The following is a 16047-nucleotide window of genomic DNA, read 5'->3' on the forward strand; positions in this document are numbered from 1 at the left end:
AGAAGAAAATAGTTAAACATGAATAAAACATAATCTAATACCTAGATACAACGATTGCTTGATTTTTATATTATGGGAAGTTAAATAATAGCATGCAGAACAATACAGCGTTATGTTCTATCTCAAATTTCATTGTTTCCCTGCCTTTCTTTTTTAGCTATTGATTAAAACTCCATGGTTTTCATGTACAGTGGTTGTTGCCCTGCTTTGATACTCTGTCCGTGCAAACTCCTTAATTTGTAGAACCCTTTGGAACTGTATATGTAGGACCCGCCTTTTGAAACTCCTGCCAAATTAGTAGTTGACATTTCAATTTCCATTCCTTTAGTACCATCCTAAACTATGTAGAAATTAATAAATGTTCTTTAAAGGCCTAGCTATGCTCTACGCCAAAATGTTAGAGATATATATATATATATATATTATAGAAATTAAAGTGGATCCCATCGGATAGTTTATGTTAAAGGGGGAATTGAACAGATAAAAGGACTAAATAGATAGGAATCCTTGCTAATGCACGTGCTATATATGCGTCTGCAGATTGATGCTTAATTTATCCATGCACACTTGTTTTAAAGATATTTCAAAAGATGCTGGAAGTGGGAGGGGCCGTAAATTTAAATAATTGAAGGGGTGAAAATGAATATGTGATACTCTTTTTTTCTTTTTTCTTTTTTTATTTTGGTGCTAAAAATTATGTGATGCTCTTATGTTTGTTGAAGTCTTCCTTCAAAATATAAATAAAAAAGATTATGTGACCCACCAACCTTTGAAAATCATGGCATTTTGATTGTTGAGTGCATGCCTCTTTTTATTTTCTAGGAAAGCAGAACTAGAACTGCTTCTGCCTTCCTTTTAGAAGAATTCCCAGTAGCCTTGGCCTTATCCTTTCAGCGGTTCATTGGCAATTCTCTGAAATCACATCCCAAACTTACTAGGTGACATTTCAATTTCCATATTCCACCTGCAATTTTCAATTGGCAATCAGAGAAAAGGAATAGAGACAGAAAATGATTAAACCGAGGACGCTATAAAAAGACATACTGTTCTGTGGTCCCGCCCATGAAAACTTCTAAATCTAAATTAATTTTGAAAGGACAGGGTTACCTGTGGGACTCATATATGTTTCCTGAGAAGCTGCTGTAAGGGTAGATCATAAATAATTGAAGGGGTGTGAAAAGAAATATGTGGTTCTCTTTATTTCTCTAAAAGCTTCCTCCAACAAAAAGACAAAAAAGTACATGACCTTTTTGAAACTCATGCATTTTGGTGTTAGATGACTTACATTCAGTGTATGTGTTTTTTCCAGCATTTGCTTCTTTCAGTATAAAGACAAAAAAAAGTACATGACCCACCTTTTCGAAACTTATGCATTTTGGTGTTGGATAACTTAGATTCAGTGTTTGTGTTTTTCCAAGCATTAATTTTTGTTTTCCTTATTAATGAATTCAAACTTAAAGTTTTTCATACGTGTCCTATCAAGTATAGTAATTATATCAATGTTTACAATGGAGCATACTACAAAGCATACCGAATTTATTCATTTATTTATTTTATTTTCCCTTTAAATTTGGTCCACGGTCATAATTCTTATTTCTTTTTTGGATAATAAAAAAGGAAAAAGTACAAAGAAAACCTAACTTACACCCCTTACTCTTTTAAAACTCATATAACAGGAACAGTTCAGAGCATAATGGCAAAAATAAGCCAAAAGAAGAAAAGTAGTTAAGCATGAATAAAAGATAATCTAATACACCATACACATAAACTCATGTTATATTAGATATCATATGCATAAAACATAACCTCAACTATCTCTCTCTATTTTTTTTTTTTTTCCCAATGAAATTAATCAATTTTACTTTACAGCCAGTATTTTAGTTCCTGCTTGCTCTTCCTGCTCATTGAACTGGGACCCCAGACCCAAATGAGCTAAACAGAAAAAGAACTTACATTTTATTATTATTGTTTTTTTTTTTAAGGTGAAACTCCTTAATTTTAAGAACCCTTTGGAATTGTATATATGGTAGGACCCGCTTTTTGAAACTCCTGCCAAAATTAGTTACTGACATTTCAATTTCCATGCCATAAGTACCATCCTAAACTATGTAGAAATTAGTAAACGTTTTTTAAGGCCTAGCTATGCTCTCTGCCAAAATATTGGATACAACCTAGCTATGCTCTATGCCAAAATATTGGATACATATATATATATATATATATATATTATATAGAAATAGTTTATGTTAAATGCTTAGTGTCCTATTGGCGTTAATAAGTGTCTCTTGATAAGGTATCAAGCATAAACTTTACTGATGGAAGTCAATGAGTGTATTCTAATATGTTATATATATGCAGCAATCGTAGTTTATTTTATTTTATTTTTTTTCCCCTAAAATTAAGAGGATATAGCGGGGAAAAAACAATTGAACAGATAAAAAGGACTAAATAGATAGGAATCCTTGCTAATCTCCTGCAGATTGATACTTAATTTGTCCATGCACACTTTTTTGAAAGACATTTCAAAAGATGCTGGAAGTAGGAGGGCCCATAAATTTAAATAACGGAAGGGTGAAAATTGATATGTCATGCTTTTAAGTTTCCGAATTCTTCCTTCAAAATATAGATCAAAAGACTATGTGACCCACAGCCCTTTGAAAATCGTGGCATTTTGATTGTTAAATACCTTGAGTGCAATTTTTTTTATTTTTTTTCCTTATTTTCTAGGAAAGCAGAACTAAACCTCCATCTGCCTTCTTTTAGAAGAATTCCAAGTAACCTCAGTTACATTGGCAATTCTCTGAAATCACATCCCAAAATTACTAGGTGACATTTTATTTTCCATATTCCACCTGCAATTTTTAATTGGCAAGAAGAGAAGAACAAAAGGGAAAAAAAAAAAAAAAAACAACAGAGAAAAGGATTAAAACCTAGTGGAAGCCATAAAAGGACATATTGTGCTGTGGGCCTGTCCATGAAAACTTCTAAATTTAAATTAATTTTGAAAGGACAGGGTTAGCTGTGGTACTCATATATATTTCCTGAGAAGCTGCTGGAAGGGTGGATCATAACTAGTTAAAGGGGTGTGAAAAGAAATATGTGATTCTCTTTATTTCTCTAAAACATGCATTTTGGTGTTAGATTACTTAGGTTCAGTGTATGTGTTTTTCCAAGCATTTTTTGTTTTCCTTACTTAGGTTCAGTGTATGTGTTTTTCCAAGCATATGTGTTTTTTTTTTTTTTTTTTTTTTCCTTAGTAATGAATTCAAACTTAAAGTTTTTCATACGTATCCTATCAAGTATAGTGATTATATGAATGTTTACAATGGGGCATACTGCAAAGCATACACAATTTATTTATTTATCTTATTTTCACCCTTTAAATTTGGTCCATAGTCATAATTCTTATTTCTTTTTTGGAAAATAAAAAGGGAAAAAAAAAATTTTTTTTTTAAAAAAAACTTACACCCTTTACTTTTTTAAATCGTATAACAGGAACAGCTCAGGGAATAACGGTATCAACAAGCCAAAAGAAGAAAAGTAGTTAAACATGTCTAAAAGATAATCTAATACACCATACACGTAAACTCATATTACACTAATTATCATATGCATAGAACATAACCTCAACTATTTTACTTTACAGTCACTATTTTAGTTCCTGCTTGCTCTTCTTGCTCATTGAAGTGGGACCCCAGACCCAAATGATTCATTAGCAACCAAGTGAAAGTAAAAAATTCTCCACCTCTACTTGTTTTCTGTGCATGTACTATTGGTTTCCAATTAATTACACCATAAGCCAATAGTTCCACCCACACCTTGCTCATTAGCTTCCACTGGTCATCCTCCAAATGTTGGAGTTGCTGAGCAAGTATACATGCATCAAACAGCACAGATTTGCTCCTAGGTCCTTTCACTGCAGCTGGCCTGAATTTTGTTTTTACTTTAATCAAACTGTTGCAGGCTTCCGCATGATCTGATATTGAATACTTAATAAAACATTTCTTGGCCTCTTCAAAGGTATCCTGAAAAACTATCTGCCAATTGGCCAAAACTGGTCCCAGCATTGTTGGCTTCATTACGAGAAGATAAAACATATAATCTGAAATCAGCTTGCTAATTCTTTTACTGTCAATATTTCTGTTGGTTGATTCCTCTTTCTTCTTGTGCTGATCATGGTCAATTCGATTCTTATCGGCAGCTAATTCCTTATCTTCTGAGCTTGAATAGCAAAGTTGAGTAGCTAAGTGCCAAAGAAGAAGGCTTTCAGCATATTGAAACTCATTGATGCTCCATTTGAGCTTGATATAGCTTGAAGTTCCGAAAAGAGCTGATTCACCTCTTTCCGAACATACCATCTTTGCCTCACCTGGGTTTTTAGCTTTTGAAGACTTCAACTTCAGCTCTTCAAATATGAAGCACTTTAAATCTTCAATGTCCTTCTCTGTAGTTGAAAATCACAGCATTTTGATCTTCTCTAGCATGGTTCTAATAAAATCAGGGAACCGCTGTTTCCATATACAACTTTCATCTAGGCAATATCCAAGCATGTTGTACTGAGACACCGACAGAGACCACCTTGGTGTTGCAAAGATATTTCTTTTCCGAATTGACATCATTTTACGTGACAAGGACTCCGATCTAGACCTTTGGGGTTGTGATTCGAAGCCCAATTTCTTTAGCAGGGACATGAAGATGGGTCGGATTAGTAAACTATGTTCCACCTTTGGAACATATTTTTTCCAACTTTTGAGGTAGAGGGAAACGAGGACCCAGTCTGAGAAAATGAGCTTAATTCCAGATATAACATCAAGAACTATAGCTTCAATGAGCAAGACATAAGTAAAGATGAGTTCGAACCTTTTCGACTTATCCTTATCAACTAGCTAATGAAACAATATAGCAGCACCAGCCATGGAGCACAAGCTAAGAAAACGAAGAGCAATCCCAGCTATGCTGCATACCACAGCCAACTTAGTATGAAGAAGCTGGTAGATGAGGCCAAGCTCATACTCCATCAGTCTAAAACTGGTACCAGCAGAGTTTATCTGGAGGAATAGCTTTCGGCTTACTTCTCGATCGTTAGAGCTAATAAGGAAGTCCACAATAAGTCCCTTGAAGTCCTCAAAGAGTGAATAGGCTGGAAGCAGCAGTTCCCTTTCATCTGATTCTGAATTTAGACTGCGATCCTTGTAATTACCAACGTTTGCTGCCATGGTTATCTCTATAGATGCTCAAAATTGTTGATTGTCCAAAATTAACATCACTACCCCAAGCAGTGCATCAGCTCACCTCTCTGCAGAAACTGGTGATTGAAGATTGTCCCATTTTATCCAAAAGATGCCAAACGAAAATAGGCAAGGATTGGCCTAAGGTTGCTCACATCCCACAGTTGATCTTGAAATCAACTTCAGGTAATTCTGATTTTTGTACTTTCATAATCTTATTTGTTTATTAATTTTCATTCTGTGATATTTGAAGACTTTCTCAGCTTTCCAGCTTTCCCATGTCTGCAGGATGTAATTGGAAAGTATTTAAGAATTGCTGGATGCCACAACTTTGCAACAAAAGAAGGTCATAATGGTAATTTCATCCCCTTTTTCATTCTTATTCTTCTTATTATTTTTTAAAGTACCTATACATTGAGCAAAAGTTTAGTAATAATCAAAAAAGAAATTGATCATTGCAGGTTTCTTATCATGGTCAATGCTAATTTTTTTCCATTTCAGGATCCTTTTTTGTATATGAATAAGGTATTACTTAATTTTATATTGAATTACAGATAGAAGCATGAAGAAGGCTAGAGCTAGAGAAATGGTTCTGATAAAAGACCTTTGGATTATACATTTTTGCAAGAATTGGTCCATTAATTAATGGTACCATAAACAATTTTAACGTCAAATATTTTTATTGAACATATTTTATCCATAAACTAATTATTTTACAAGACTAATCTCTGAACAGGGTTGCTCCATTATCGGCATGGAACTGCTATATATATTAGATGAAGTTGAAATTGAAAGTTGAAAATGGCGACAGAAGAGGAATATGAAGGTCAACTTATATTATAATCATTCTCTAATTTATAGATTTCCTAAGCGATGTGTTGGCATAATCTGTTGGCTGCCTGTACATTTTCAGCCCAAATCTGATCAATGAAGTTGTTTCTATAAGTGTCATATCTATAGTTAAAACAAATTTAACAAGATCGAATTTAGTATAAGCTTATGATTTTATTTGTCAGATATATCATCTATGGCACTACATGGCTATGGTGTATAATTGAGCATTGAAGATTTTGTGATCACTTGAATTCGCAGATGACTAGCACCAAATATTGTACTGCCTGCACCAAATGACAGGATTTACATATCTAATTAACTAATTTGGTGTATGGTTATCAATTGCTGAATCATGAGAAACCACAGGAGTAATTCAAAGATCCAAATCATGTCCAAAGGGTATGTGTGATGCTGTATACATGTGACATTAATTCTTGTTTTCTTGCAACAAAATTAGATGTCACTGAATCATTTCTTTGTTTCTAAACAGGGGAATTTTGGCAACAGTACTGCAACAACTCACCTTTAGACTGCTGTGAGTCTCATCGAGATCTTAGAAAGGCTGGACATATATATATATATGTATGTGTGTATATGAAAGTGCATATGTCTTATTAAAACCTTATTTGTTTTCAAGTGCCATTCATTTTATAGGTTTGGCTATACTTGTAAATTATTTCTAAGGCCTAACATGTTCCGTCGCCTCTGATCTATATATATATATATAATGACTGTTTATTGAGCCAAGTTTTCGATTCCCCTTATCCTCTTCAATTATTTGTAATTTTCATATGAAAAAAGAAAAAAAAAAAAAAGGTTTCATTTACTAATGAGAAAGTGATTTAAAAAAGGAAAAAAAAAAAAAACCAACAAACCTAGACATATGGATTATGATAAAGGCTTGAGTGTGAATTGATATTCTTTTCTTGACGTTTTAAAAAGCAAGATATAAGCAAGATCCCATTAAAGGTAGAATATTGGCCACCATGCAAAACTCTATGAATCTAGGGAAAGAAACAAAGGAAGAATTTTAAGATTTTATTTTGACTGGATATTACCTAAATGCGACCAAAATGCATAAATGCAAAGAATAAATACATTAGTGGTATCACAATTAATCCGTTTCTTTGCAAAGAATAAATACATTACTTGTATCACAATTAATCCATTTCTTTCTTATTACATTGCTATAATGAAGCAAAAGCTCCATGTATATATTTGGCAAAGTAATTGAAGAAGCTCCATCTTTACCACCACATAACCTTTCTGTTTCTACACTTTGAAGAATTATTTCAGCTTTTTTTTTTTTTCCAATATATCCAAACAAACCAATGGCGGAACCTATCTGTTCTATCGTTGCTGAGGGAATCATCGGGTGGTTACGTTTTGAAGCTGTGAAAGAAGTAGGATTGCTTTGGGGCGTAAACAATGAACTTGCAGGACTCCAAGAAACCTTTATGACCATCAAAGCAGTACTTCTTGATGCAGAGGAGAAGCAGGTCCATAACCATCAAGTTAGAACCTGGCTCGGAAGGCTTGAAGCTATCATTTCTGATGTTGATGACTTGAAGGATGAGTTCTCATATGAGGCTCATCGGCAACAAGCAATGGCTGATAGTGAGGTGATGAAGAAGGTATGTACTTTCTTCTCAACCTCAAACCAAGTTGTCTTTAGGCACAAGAGAGGTCACAAAATAAAAGCTATTAAGGAAAGACTGATTGCTATTAGCGATGATAAACCCTTTCATTTGGAAGAGAAAGTTGTCACTACAGGGAGAGAGCCTACTCATTCATATGTACCTGAAAATGAAGTTATTGGGAGGGATAGAGATGGAATGGCAATTATGGAAATTCTATTGGATTCTAATGTTGATGAGAATGTATCAGTGATTTCCATAGTTGGTAGTGGAGGATTAGGAAAAACCACACCTACTCAATTGGTGTATAATGATGATAAGATCAAAAGGCATTTTGATTTAAGAATGTGGGTGTATGTCTCTAATGATTTCAATGTGAAATCACTAGTTGAGAAAATCATTAAATCTGCAACTAATAGGGGTCTAGAAAACTTAGAGATGGATCAATTACAAAAGTTGCTTCAGAAAGAAATAAATGGAAAACGATATCTCCTTGTGCTAGATGATATATGGATTGAAAATCATGAATCATGGCAAAATTTGAAAAATTTATTAAAAAATTGTGCACCAGGGAGTAAAATAATAATAACCACTCATAATATAAAGGTTGCTGAGAGTAAGAGTAAAATGAAGCCATACATCTTAGGGAGATTGGATAAAGATGAATCTTGGTCTCTGTTTAAAAAGGTGTCCTTTAAGCATGGACAAGACCCCAACGATTCTACAATTATTGAAATTGGAAAGAAGATTGTTGAAAATTGTGGAGGCATTCCACTCGCCATAAAAACAATAGGCCGAATGTTGTATTTCAAGAATCCAGAAAAGGAATGGTCCCCTTTCCTAGAATTGGAATTCTCAAAACTCCCTCAAAAAGAAAATGACATCCTACCAACCTTAAAACTTAGTTATGATAATCTCCCATTGCATTTGAAGCATTGTTTTGCCATTTGTAAGCTCTTTCCTAAAGGTCATGAATTTAGTGTAGAGATATTAATAAATCTCTGGATGGCTCTAGGATATATTAAGCCATCGTATCCAACTAAGTCGTTGGTGGATGTTGGTCATGAGCATTTTATGGATTTACTTTGTAGATCATTCTTTCAAGAAATACAAGGAGATATTCTGGATAAAAGATGTCAAATGCATGACCTCATGCATGGCCTTGCAACACAAGTAGGAGGAACAGAGTATGTCCTTTGGCAGCCAAATAAGAAAAGTAATTTTGAGAATGATACTCGCCATGTATCATTTAATTTTCATTTAGATTCATTACAACGAATTCCAACTACAGTTTCTAAAGAAAATAGGATCCGAACTATTCTTTTGCTTAGCCAATCATCAAGTATAATTGAAGGAAGACGAGGACAGTCAATTTGTGATGTAGTTGTGTCAAACTTTAAGTTTGTGAGATTCTTGGATCTTCATAATTTGGAGATTAGGGTAGTGTCAGGACCCGTCCAGAATTCCTCCCTGGAACCCTAGACAAGCCCTGATCTCAGGAAAATACCACCGAACCTTCCAACGGAAAATCCGGCAGCACCTCCCCTCAGGGTAGGACTAACCAAAAAATTACCTGCACTGAAAACACACTTCTATACTCATCCCCTTATTCCTCCCACAATACTACAAATTGATTCCACAAATTTCAGCACTTCAAATAATAACAGTAGCAACCCAGTGCATAAATAACAACTACACGTCCAATACAGTATACAAAGCATTATACAGGTAAATGTGGAATTTATACAATGACAGATAAGAAGTAATACAAGATGGAGAGGAAAAGGGAAGAAATGTTGGGGTGAGAAGGTTATGACCAAGAGCAAGCTAGCTTGAAGTGTTAGCAACAAGCAAGCTTTTGGTGATGCTCTTGGGAATGGTTGTGTGTGAGTTGTGTTTTTAGGTTTTGGTTATGGTGTTTTCTGGTTTTTAGGGTTCCTAAAGTGTTCTAAGGTGTTGAAGAAGAGATAAGAAGAAGAGGAACACGTTGGCTTTTGAAAACGAGGCTTAGATGTGTAGCCATTTCATTCATTTTACAATATAAGCTTGAAATTACAACTAGTTCACACATGCCAAGCATGTGAGCTTACAAAATGAGTAAAGTATTTGAAATTTAAAAAGTAAAATGGTCAACACCTAACTTTTCATACACAAAAAAGTCAAAAACCAGCTGCAACATGTCTATTCCAAATATGGTAAAAAGTGGCACATGGTTTGAACTAAGTTCCTATTGTTTAACTAGTTTGGGTAAACAACCAAACTAGCTTCACCTACTTAGTTCCCCTTTGTATCTGCTTATGAAACTTGGTTTGAAGCATCCTTGGTCATCAATAAATATTGTTCCAAGAGCTAGGAAAGTTCTGGAACCTGATCATGGGCCAAACAGCTCCAAAACTGGCCCATACTCTGCATACTGGGCCCATCAGATACAGCAATCTGTTTGGAATAGAAAATGGACTTTCCCATGTCATTTTGACCTGAAATTTAAACTATAGTCTTCTATATATGTCTGTAGACATCCCTCAAAATTTCATCCCAAAACTCCATTTGCAACCTGAGATATAAGATAAATAGTGGAACTATGTTGCTGGAAATTATGAATCCAGCACCATAGGCACTTCAAGCATAACATTCCTACTCTTTTGTGCATAATTTTGCCTATACTTTTGCATACATAACTTAGGCACAAGACATTATCAAAATATACCTTGAATCAATTAAAAACATACAAAAAATATAAACTCATAAAAGGAAAGGATTTGATACCAAGGTGTGCATGCTAGCCGGTGACATGCACCATCAAGTGGCAAAATTGCCACACTTCAACAAGAAATACTTCTTGGACTTCGGCAACGAACTGAGACGTTGGGCTCGCCTCGGACAATCAACGTCTCCCAACCTGGACCTAGGGGAACGGAATTTAAAAACGTGAGATGCTAATCATCTCAGTGAGTGACCCTATCTACTGTACACCTTTACTATTAATAATATACCAAATAAAGGGATTTAATTAATCAATACCGAACAATTAAATAAATAAATAAATAAACAATTGAGGTAACAATTTCTCTCAAAACCCTCACTATTCACTCCGTTGGAAATGTTCCCCTTTTTAAAACATTTTCACAAAACCCGATATTCGTGCTTCCCGAAAACCAAGGGACCAAATAATTTAATAAACAACAAATAAATAAATAAATACCCCAAATATAAATAAACTGTAATAAATTATAATAAATAATTTTGTACTCTTTAGGGTTTGAAATTTCTATCCTAAAAATTTGTACTTGACGCACCACACCATATACCAGTGATGTCCTCTGATATCCAGCGTCCTGAGCACCGACTGGCGGGGAGATTAAAGAGAGAAACTTGCAAACGGCACTTCGGCGTCCCGACAGTACCGCTGCTGAAACCATCATCCCGGCCAAGGAGGGGGGCGGCTGTGTGCACTATATAAGACTTGCCTGCCCACGGTCCAATGGCAACTCATGGGAGAAATAATAATACTTGCACGCTGAACCACATATACATATACCAGAATACCAATACTGTGTGAATGCGTCTAAAATAATTATTAAACCAACCGTACCGTTTTCCAAAATTACTGTGGGAAATATACCAAATTTTCACACTTACCATCCCACATATTTTCATTCAACAAATCGGTACGAAAACATCGATAACGGATAAAAATAATTTTCCTTGCGACATGCGGTTCAACAAATAATATACCACGGGCATAATTATGAAAATTAAACCACCAATTTGAACAAATAATTTTCTTAAAATATTCAAACCAATTATGCCCAAAAATAATATAAAATCCAAACACAACGAATTACTGAAAATACTTGCTCATGTGTAATAAATACCATTTAATCACCATAAAATAAGAATCGGAAATTTCTTAATGACCCCAAAATTCCATTTAGCACCAATGGGTAATTATATATATAAAATAATATTTTTCCCGATCGTATTTAAAATACGCCACATAAGCATAAATTCCAGATATCAAATAAACACCAAATAAATATAATAAATTGCCCAAAATATTTTTAAAGGTGGGTCGCTCACCTGGAGCACGCAATTAAACCATGATCCACCATGGGATCAATTCCACGACTCACCCATGCTCCTAGAACACAGTTCACACATAGTCAAATAAATTAATATTTTATTCGGGTAAATAATACCCTGTACCCAGGGGGTCAAACACAAACGTTATCCAAAATTTTCGAATAATATACCGAATCAAAGCTTGAGCGATGAGGATTACAAATCCGGTCTCCATCGACCCCAATTCCGCCGGAGGTGGCTGGAATTTGGCTGGAAAGCCTCGGCCGGATTTAAACTTGAGGGATCTCTCAAATGGTGGGGATTTTAGGCAATCTAACCCGAAAATGGACTCAGAGGGGTCGAAAATGGTGGAATAGAGGTATGGGTCGGGCTGGGTTGGTCGGAAACGGCAAGAATCGCCGGAAAATTTCAAGTCGCCGCCGCAGACTTCACCGGCCTGATCTGGGCGCGTCCAGCGCCGACTGGCTGGGAAAATTAGAGGCTGAGGTCTCGGCGAGCTGGGCTTCACCAGTGGCTGGCGCGTGTGGCCATCCAGCGACTGAAATCCGGCCAAAAGGCCAGTCAAAGAGAGTGGGGGAGAGAGTCAAAGGAAAGAGAGAGAGGGAAAAGTCTCTGCATGTTTTTTTTTTTTTTTGTCTCTGTCGGGCTCGGGGAAGAAAAAGGGACGAAAAGGAAAAGAAAAGAGAAGGTGTTTTCCCACGTGGGGAAAAGAAAAGAAAAAGAAAAAGAAAAAGAAAATAAAAAAGAAATTAATTAAAATTCATTAAATAATATTAATAATAATATTATTATTTAAAATAATAATAAAATAATATGATATTACACATGGTTGACATGTGGCTTCTCAACATGGTGACACATGGTCACCTTCATTAAGTCACACGTGGCACATCGTTACGCGTTTAAAAATAATATTAAAATAATACGGTGTTTGAAAAACTCTATAGGTCCATAACTTTCAAACCACATGTCCAAATCGGACGTGCCACTAGTCTACGGCATGAATAAAAAGTCAACTCCGGCACCCCTTGGACAGTTTGGACCTCAACGTGTTTTGCTCATAACTTTCAAACCGTAGCTCCGTTTTGAACGTGCTACTAGTCTACGAACTCGTGCCAACGTGTACTTCGTAACGGTACCTCAGTCAACCTAGAATTCCAATCGGGTCAAAAAGTCAACTTTGACCCCTTCGGTCAACGGTCAACAGTCAACCTCGGTCAACGTGCAAAAATTCCGACATGGTTCAGGATGGGGTGTTACAGGTAGTGCCAACTTGTATTGGTAAGTTGAAACATCTAAGATACCTTGATCTTTCTAAAAACAAAGATATCAAGGTATTACCCGATTCTATTACAATGTTGTGTAATTTGCAAACGTTGAAATTGTCTTATTGCAAGGGACTCCAAGAATTACCTAAAGACATCAAGTGACTAGTCAACCTTGTAAATCTTAGTCTTGAAGATTGTATAGGTATGACTCATATGCCATGTGGACTATCTCAGTTGACTCATCTCCAAACATTATCACAATTTGTATTGAAGGATGCCACAAGTACTTCTGTACGTAGGCGTAATGGTGAGGTTGGTGAGCTAAAGGACTTGATGGGATTAAATAACCTTATAGGAGAGTTGGCTATTTATAACTTGGGAAATGGGGAAGATACTAGGACCGCAAATTTGAGGGAAAAACAACATCTTATTTCTTTGCTTTTATGTTGGAAGAGTGTTGATAATTCAAATATGAAGGATGTTGACTATGAAGCAACACTAGAAGGCCTACAGCCACACCCAGAATTGAAATTATTGGTTTTACAATATTATGAGGGTGTGAAGTTTTCAAGTTGGTTTCAATCACTTACAACACTTGAATACTTCATTGTAGAATACTGTATGAAATGCCAATATTTGCCACCATTAAATCAATTCCTTTCTCTCAAGTTGTTGCACCTTAGAAATGTGCTTGGTCTAGAATATATTTCAAACGACTCATTTACGTCGTCATCTATAGCAGTACTACCATCCCTTGAATCATTATTCTTTATAGGATTGCCCAACCTAAAGGGATGGTGGAAGGAGGAGCAAGTAGTAGTTGATAGTGAAGAAGCTCAAGAAGATCAAGGAAGTTCTTTAGGCACATTAATGAGTCACATAGAACTTTCATTTCCTCGTCTTTCTGATTTCAATATTTATAACTGTCTGAAGTTGTCTCTTTTGCCACTCTCCCCAAATATCAAACTACTGAGCATCCAAAACAATACATGGAAGGCATTCCAACAGGCAGTTATGACAAGGACCCAAACAACAATAAAGGAAGTAGCCTCATCATCTTCTTCTTTGTTTCATTTCTCCAATCTCAGTAAGCTTGCTCTTTTCGAAGTTGAAGATCTACAATGTCTTCCAGAATGGTTGAAAAACATAACTTCTCTAAGAACTTTAGCTGTTTCTCGATGCATTAACTTGAAGTGTTTGTCTCACAGTATTCAACATCTTGCCTCCTCACTTCAAGAATTAACAATTGAGGGCTGCAAAGAACTTGACATGTCCCATGCTGATGATAATGGGTTAACATGGCATCCTATGAAAAGTAGTCTCCGCTCACTTGTCTTGACAGATTTGCCTTAAATGAGGACTCTCCCAAAGGGGCTTCATTATGTTACGAACTTGCAAGAACTTGAAGTTGGAGACTATCAAAATTTGATTGACATTCCAGAGTGGATAAGCAACCTCAACTCCCTAAAGATGCTGAAAATTATTAAATGTCCAAAGTTAACATCATTACCAGAAGGAGTTCAGCGGCTCACCTCTTTACATAAACTAGAGATTGAAGATTGTTCCACCTTATACAAAAGATGTCAAAAAGAAATAGGCCAAGATTGGCCTAAGTTGGCTGACATCCCAGAGTTCATCCTGAAATCAAATTCACAAGATAAATTTGAATCGTCCTCTACTTTTCCAGGTAAATATACTCATACCTTTTTTCCAATTTTCATGACCTTATTATTTATTTTTCTTATGTGACGTCTGGAAGGAAATTTCTTAGCCTTTTGACTTCGCATCTAAACAGGTTGTAATTGGAAAGTATTTAACAAGTTTTTGATATCACAGTTTTACGACAAAGGAATGTCATAATGGTAACTATCCTCTCTTTTCTTTCTTTTTCTCGTCCTTTTTTATGTGCGTGTTTGTCTCTATGAGCATTCGGCAAGAATCTATCATTATCTATCAGACTTTCATTTCCAATTCTTGTTATCTTATTTTCAGGATCCATATTTCATATATATTTGAAGATTCATGCATGAAATCTTTGTAGTTGTGCGATTTTGCAAGTATTCATCCATTAAATAATAGGTAATTTTAAACAATTTCCATTATTGCTTTTACAATTAAATTTTCATAATGTTAAATGTGATTTGCTCTTCATGATTTCTTATTAAACCAGATCGTCCATGAGGTATTGCATTTTGTTGTCACAATGATAACCACATGAATAAGGAGAGAAATTTGACAGTAGCCCAAGTAGAATAAGTTTATGCCCACTAGCAATAAAGATTGGCCTAGTTATTTAGATAGAGTTGCATTTAGTCGAGGTTCAATGGCAGGGGAGATGAAATGAAGATTAGAGTTTTCTACTTTTTCCAGGTACATGAAATGTGTCAAATTGTCAATCTCTTAATTTCTTGCTTCTTCATATGCAATTCCCCATTTCTTTTTTTTTTTTTTTTTCATTGCCATCATGATCTTCTTTTGAATGATTTCAAAATATTAAAGAAATGTCCATTTTAACTTTTTGTTTCTTTGAGTCTGTAACAGACCAGGAAGTTGGATCAATATGCTTGGAAAATGTTTCCCTGATGAAGTTATTTAACAACTCCAACATCATACTGGTCAAAAGCGGTATGTATATCCAATATCCTGAAATTTTGTAAATGTTAGAAAGTTCCTCTCAAAATCACTGCTGTACTAATCTCACCTATCCATATTCACTGCATGTAACTTGTTTGAGAAAGTGAGGATCATCCGAAGATTCATAGACATATATTGATGGAGACGGAAAGTGGCTCCTATGATCATGAAGATCCTCCGCTGCTAACTTGTCTATTAATTTATGAAATAATATCCATATTCCACCACTTCTTTTGGTGGAAGACTAGTTTGGTTTTTTTGCTATTCCATATATATTTTTAAAGGTTAGACTACAATATTCACATATCCTAGAGTTTGAAGTTAATCTGTTCGTCTTCTCATATCAAGTTAAGTTTCATTTTT

General features: G+C 35.2%; 1 protein-coding gene across 1 annotated transcript; it reads left to right on the forward strand.

Moving 5' to 3' along the window:
• Positions 1 to 7393: 7393 nt before the first annotated feature.
• On the forward strand, positions 7394 to 14403 carry LOC107417724 (putative disease resistance protein RGA1). The gene is made up of 2 exons (XM_016026360.3): positions 7394 to 9139; positions 13285 to 14403. Exons 1-2 carry the CDS (start codon positions 7394 to 7396, stop codon positions 14401 to 14403), a joined length of 2865 nt encoding a protein of 954 aa, XP_015881846.3.
• The last annotated feature ends 1644 nt before the right edge of the window (positions 14404 to 16047 follow it).

This window comes from Ziziphus jujuba, chromosome 2 (assembly GCF_031755915.1).
Source record: "Ziziphus jujuba cultivar Dongzao chromosome 2, ASM3175591v1".
In the NCBI taxonomy this organism is placed as follows: Eukaryota; Viridiplantae; Streptophyta; class Magnoliopsida; order Rosales; family Rhamnaceae; genus Ziziphus; species Ziziphus jujuba.

What these genes read in the sequence shown, in the direction of transcription:
- LOC107417724 (XM_016026360.3), top strand. Translation starts at nt 7,394, where the DNA reads ATGGCGGAACCTATCTGTTCTATCGTTGCTGAGGGAATCATCGGGTGG. An exon ending in TTCATAATTTGGAGATTAGG is followed by an intron (nt 9,140 to 13,284) that starts GTAGTGTCAGGA and finishes GGACTATCTCAG; the next exon opens with TTGACTCATCTCCAAACATT.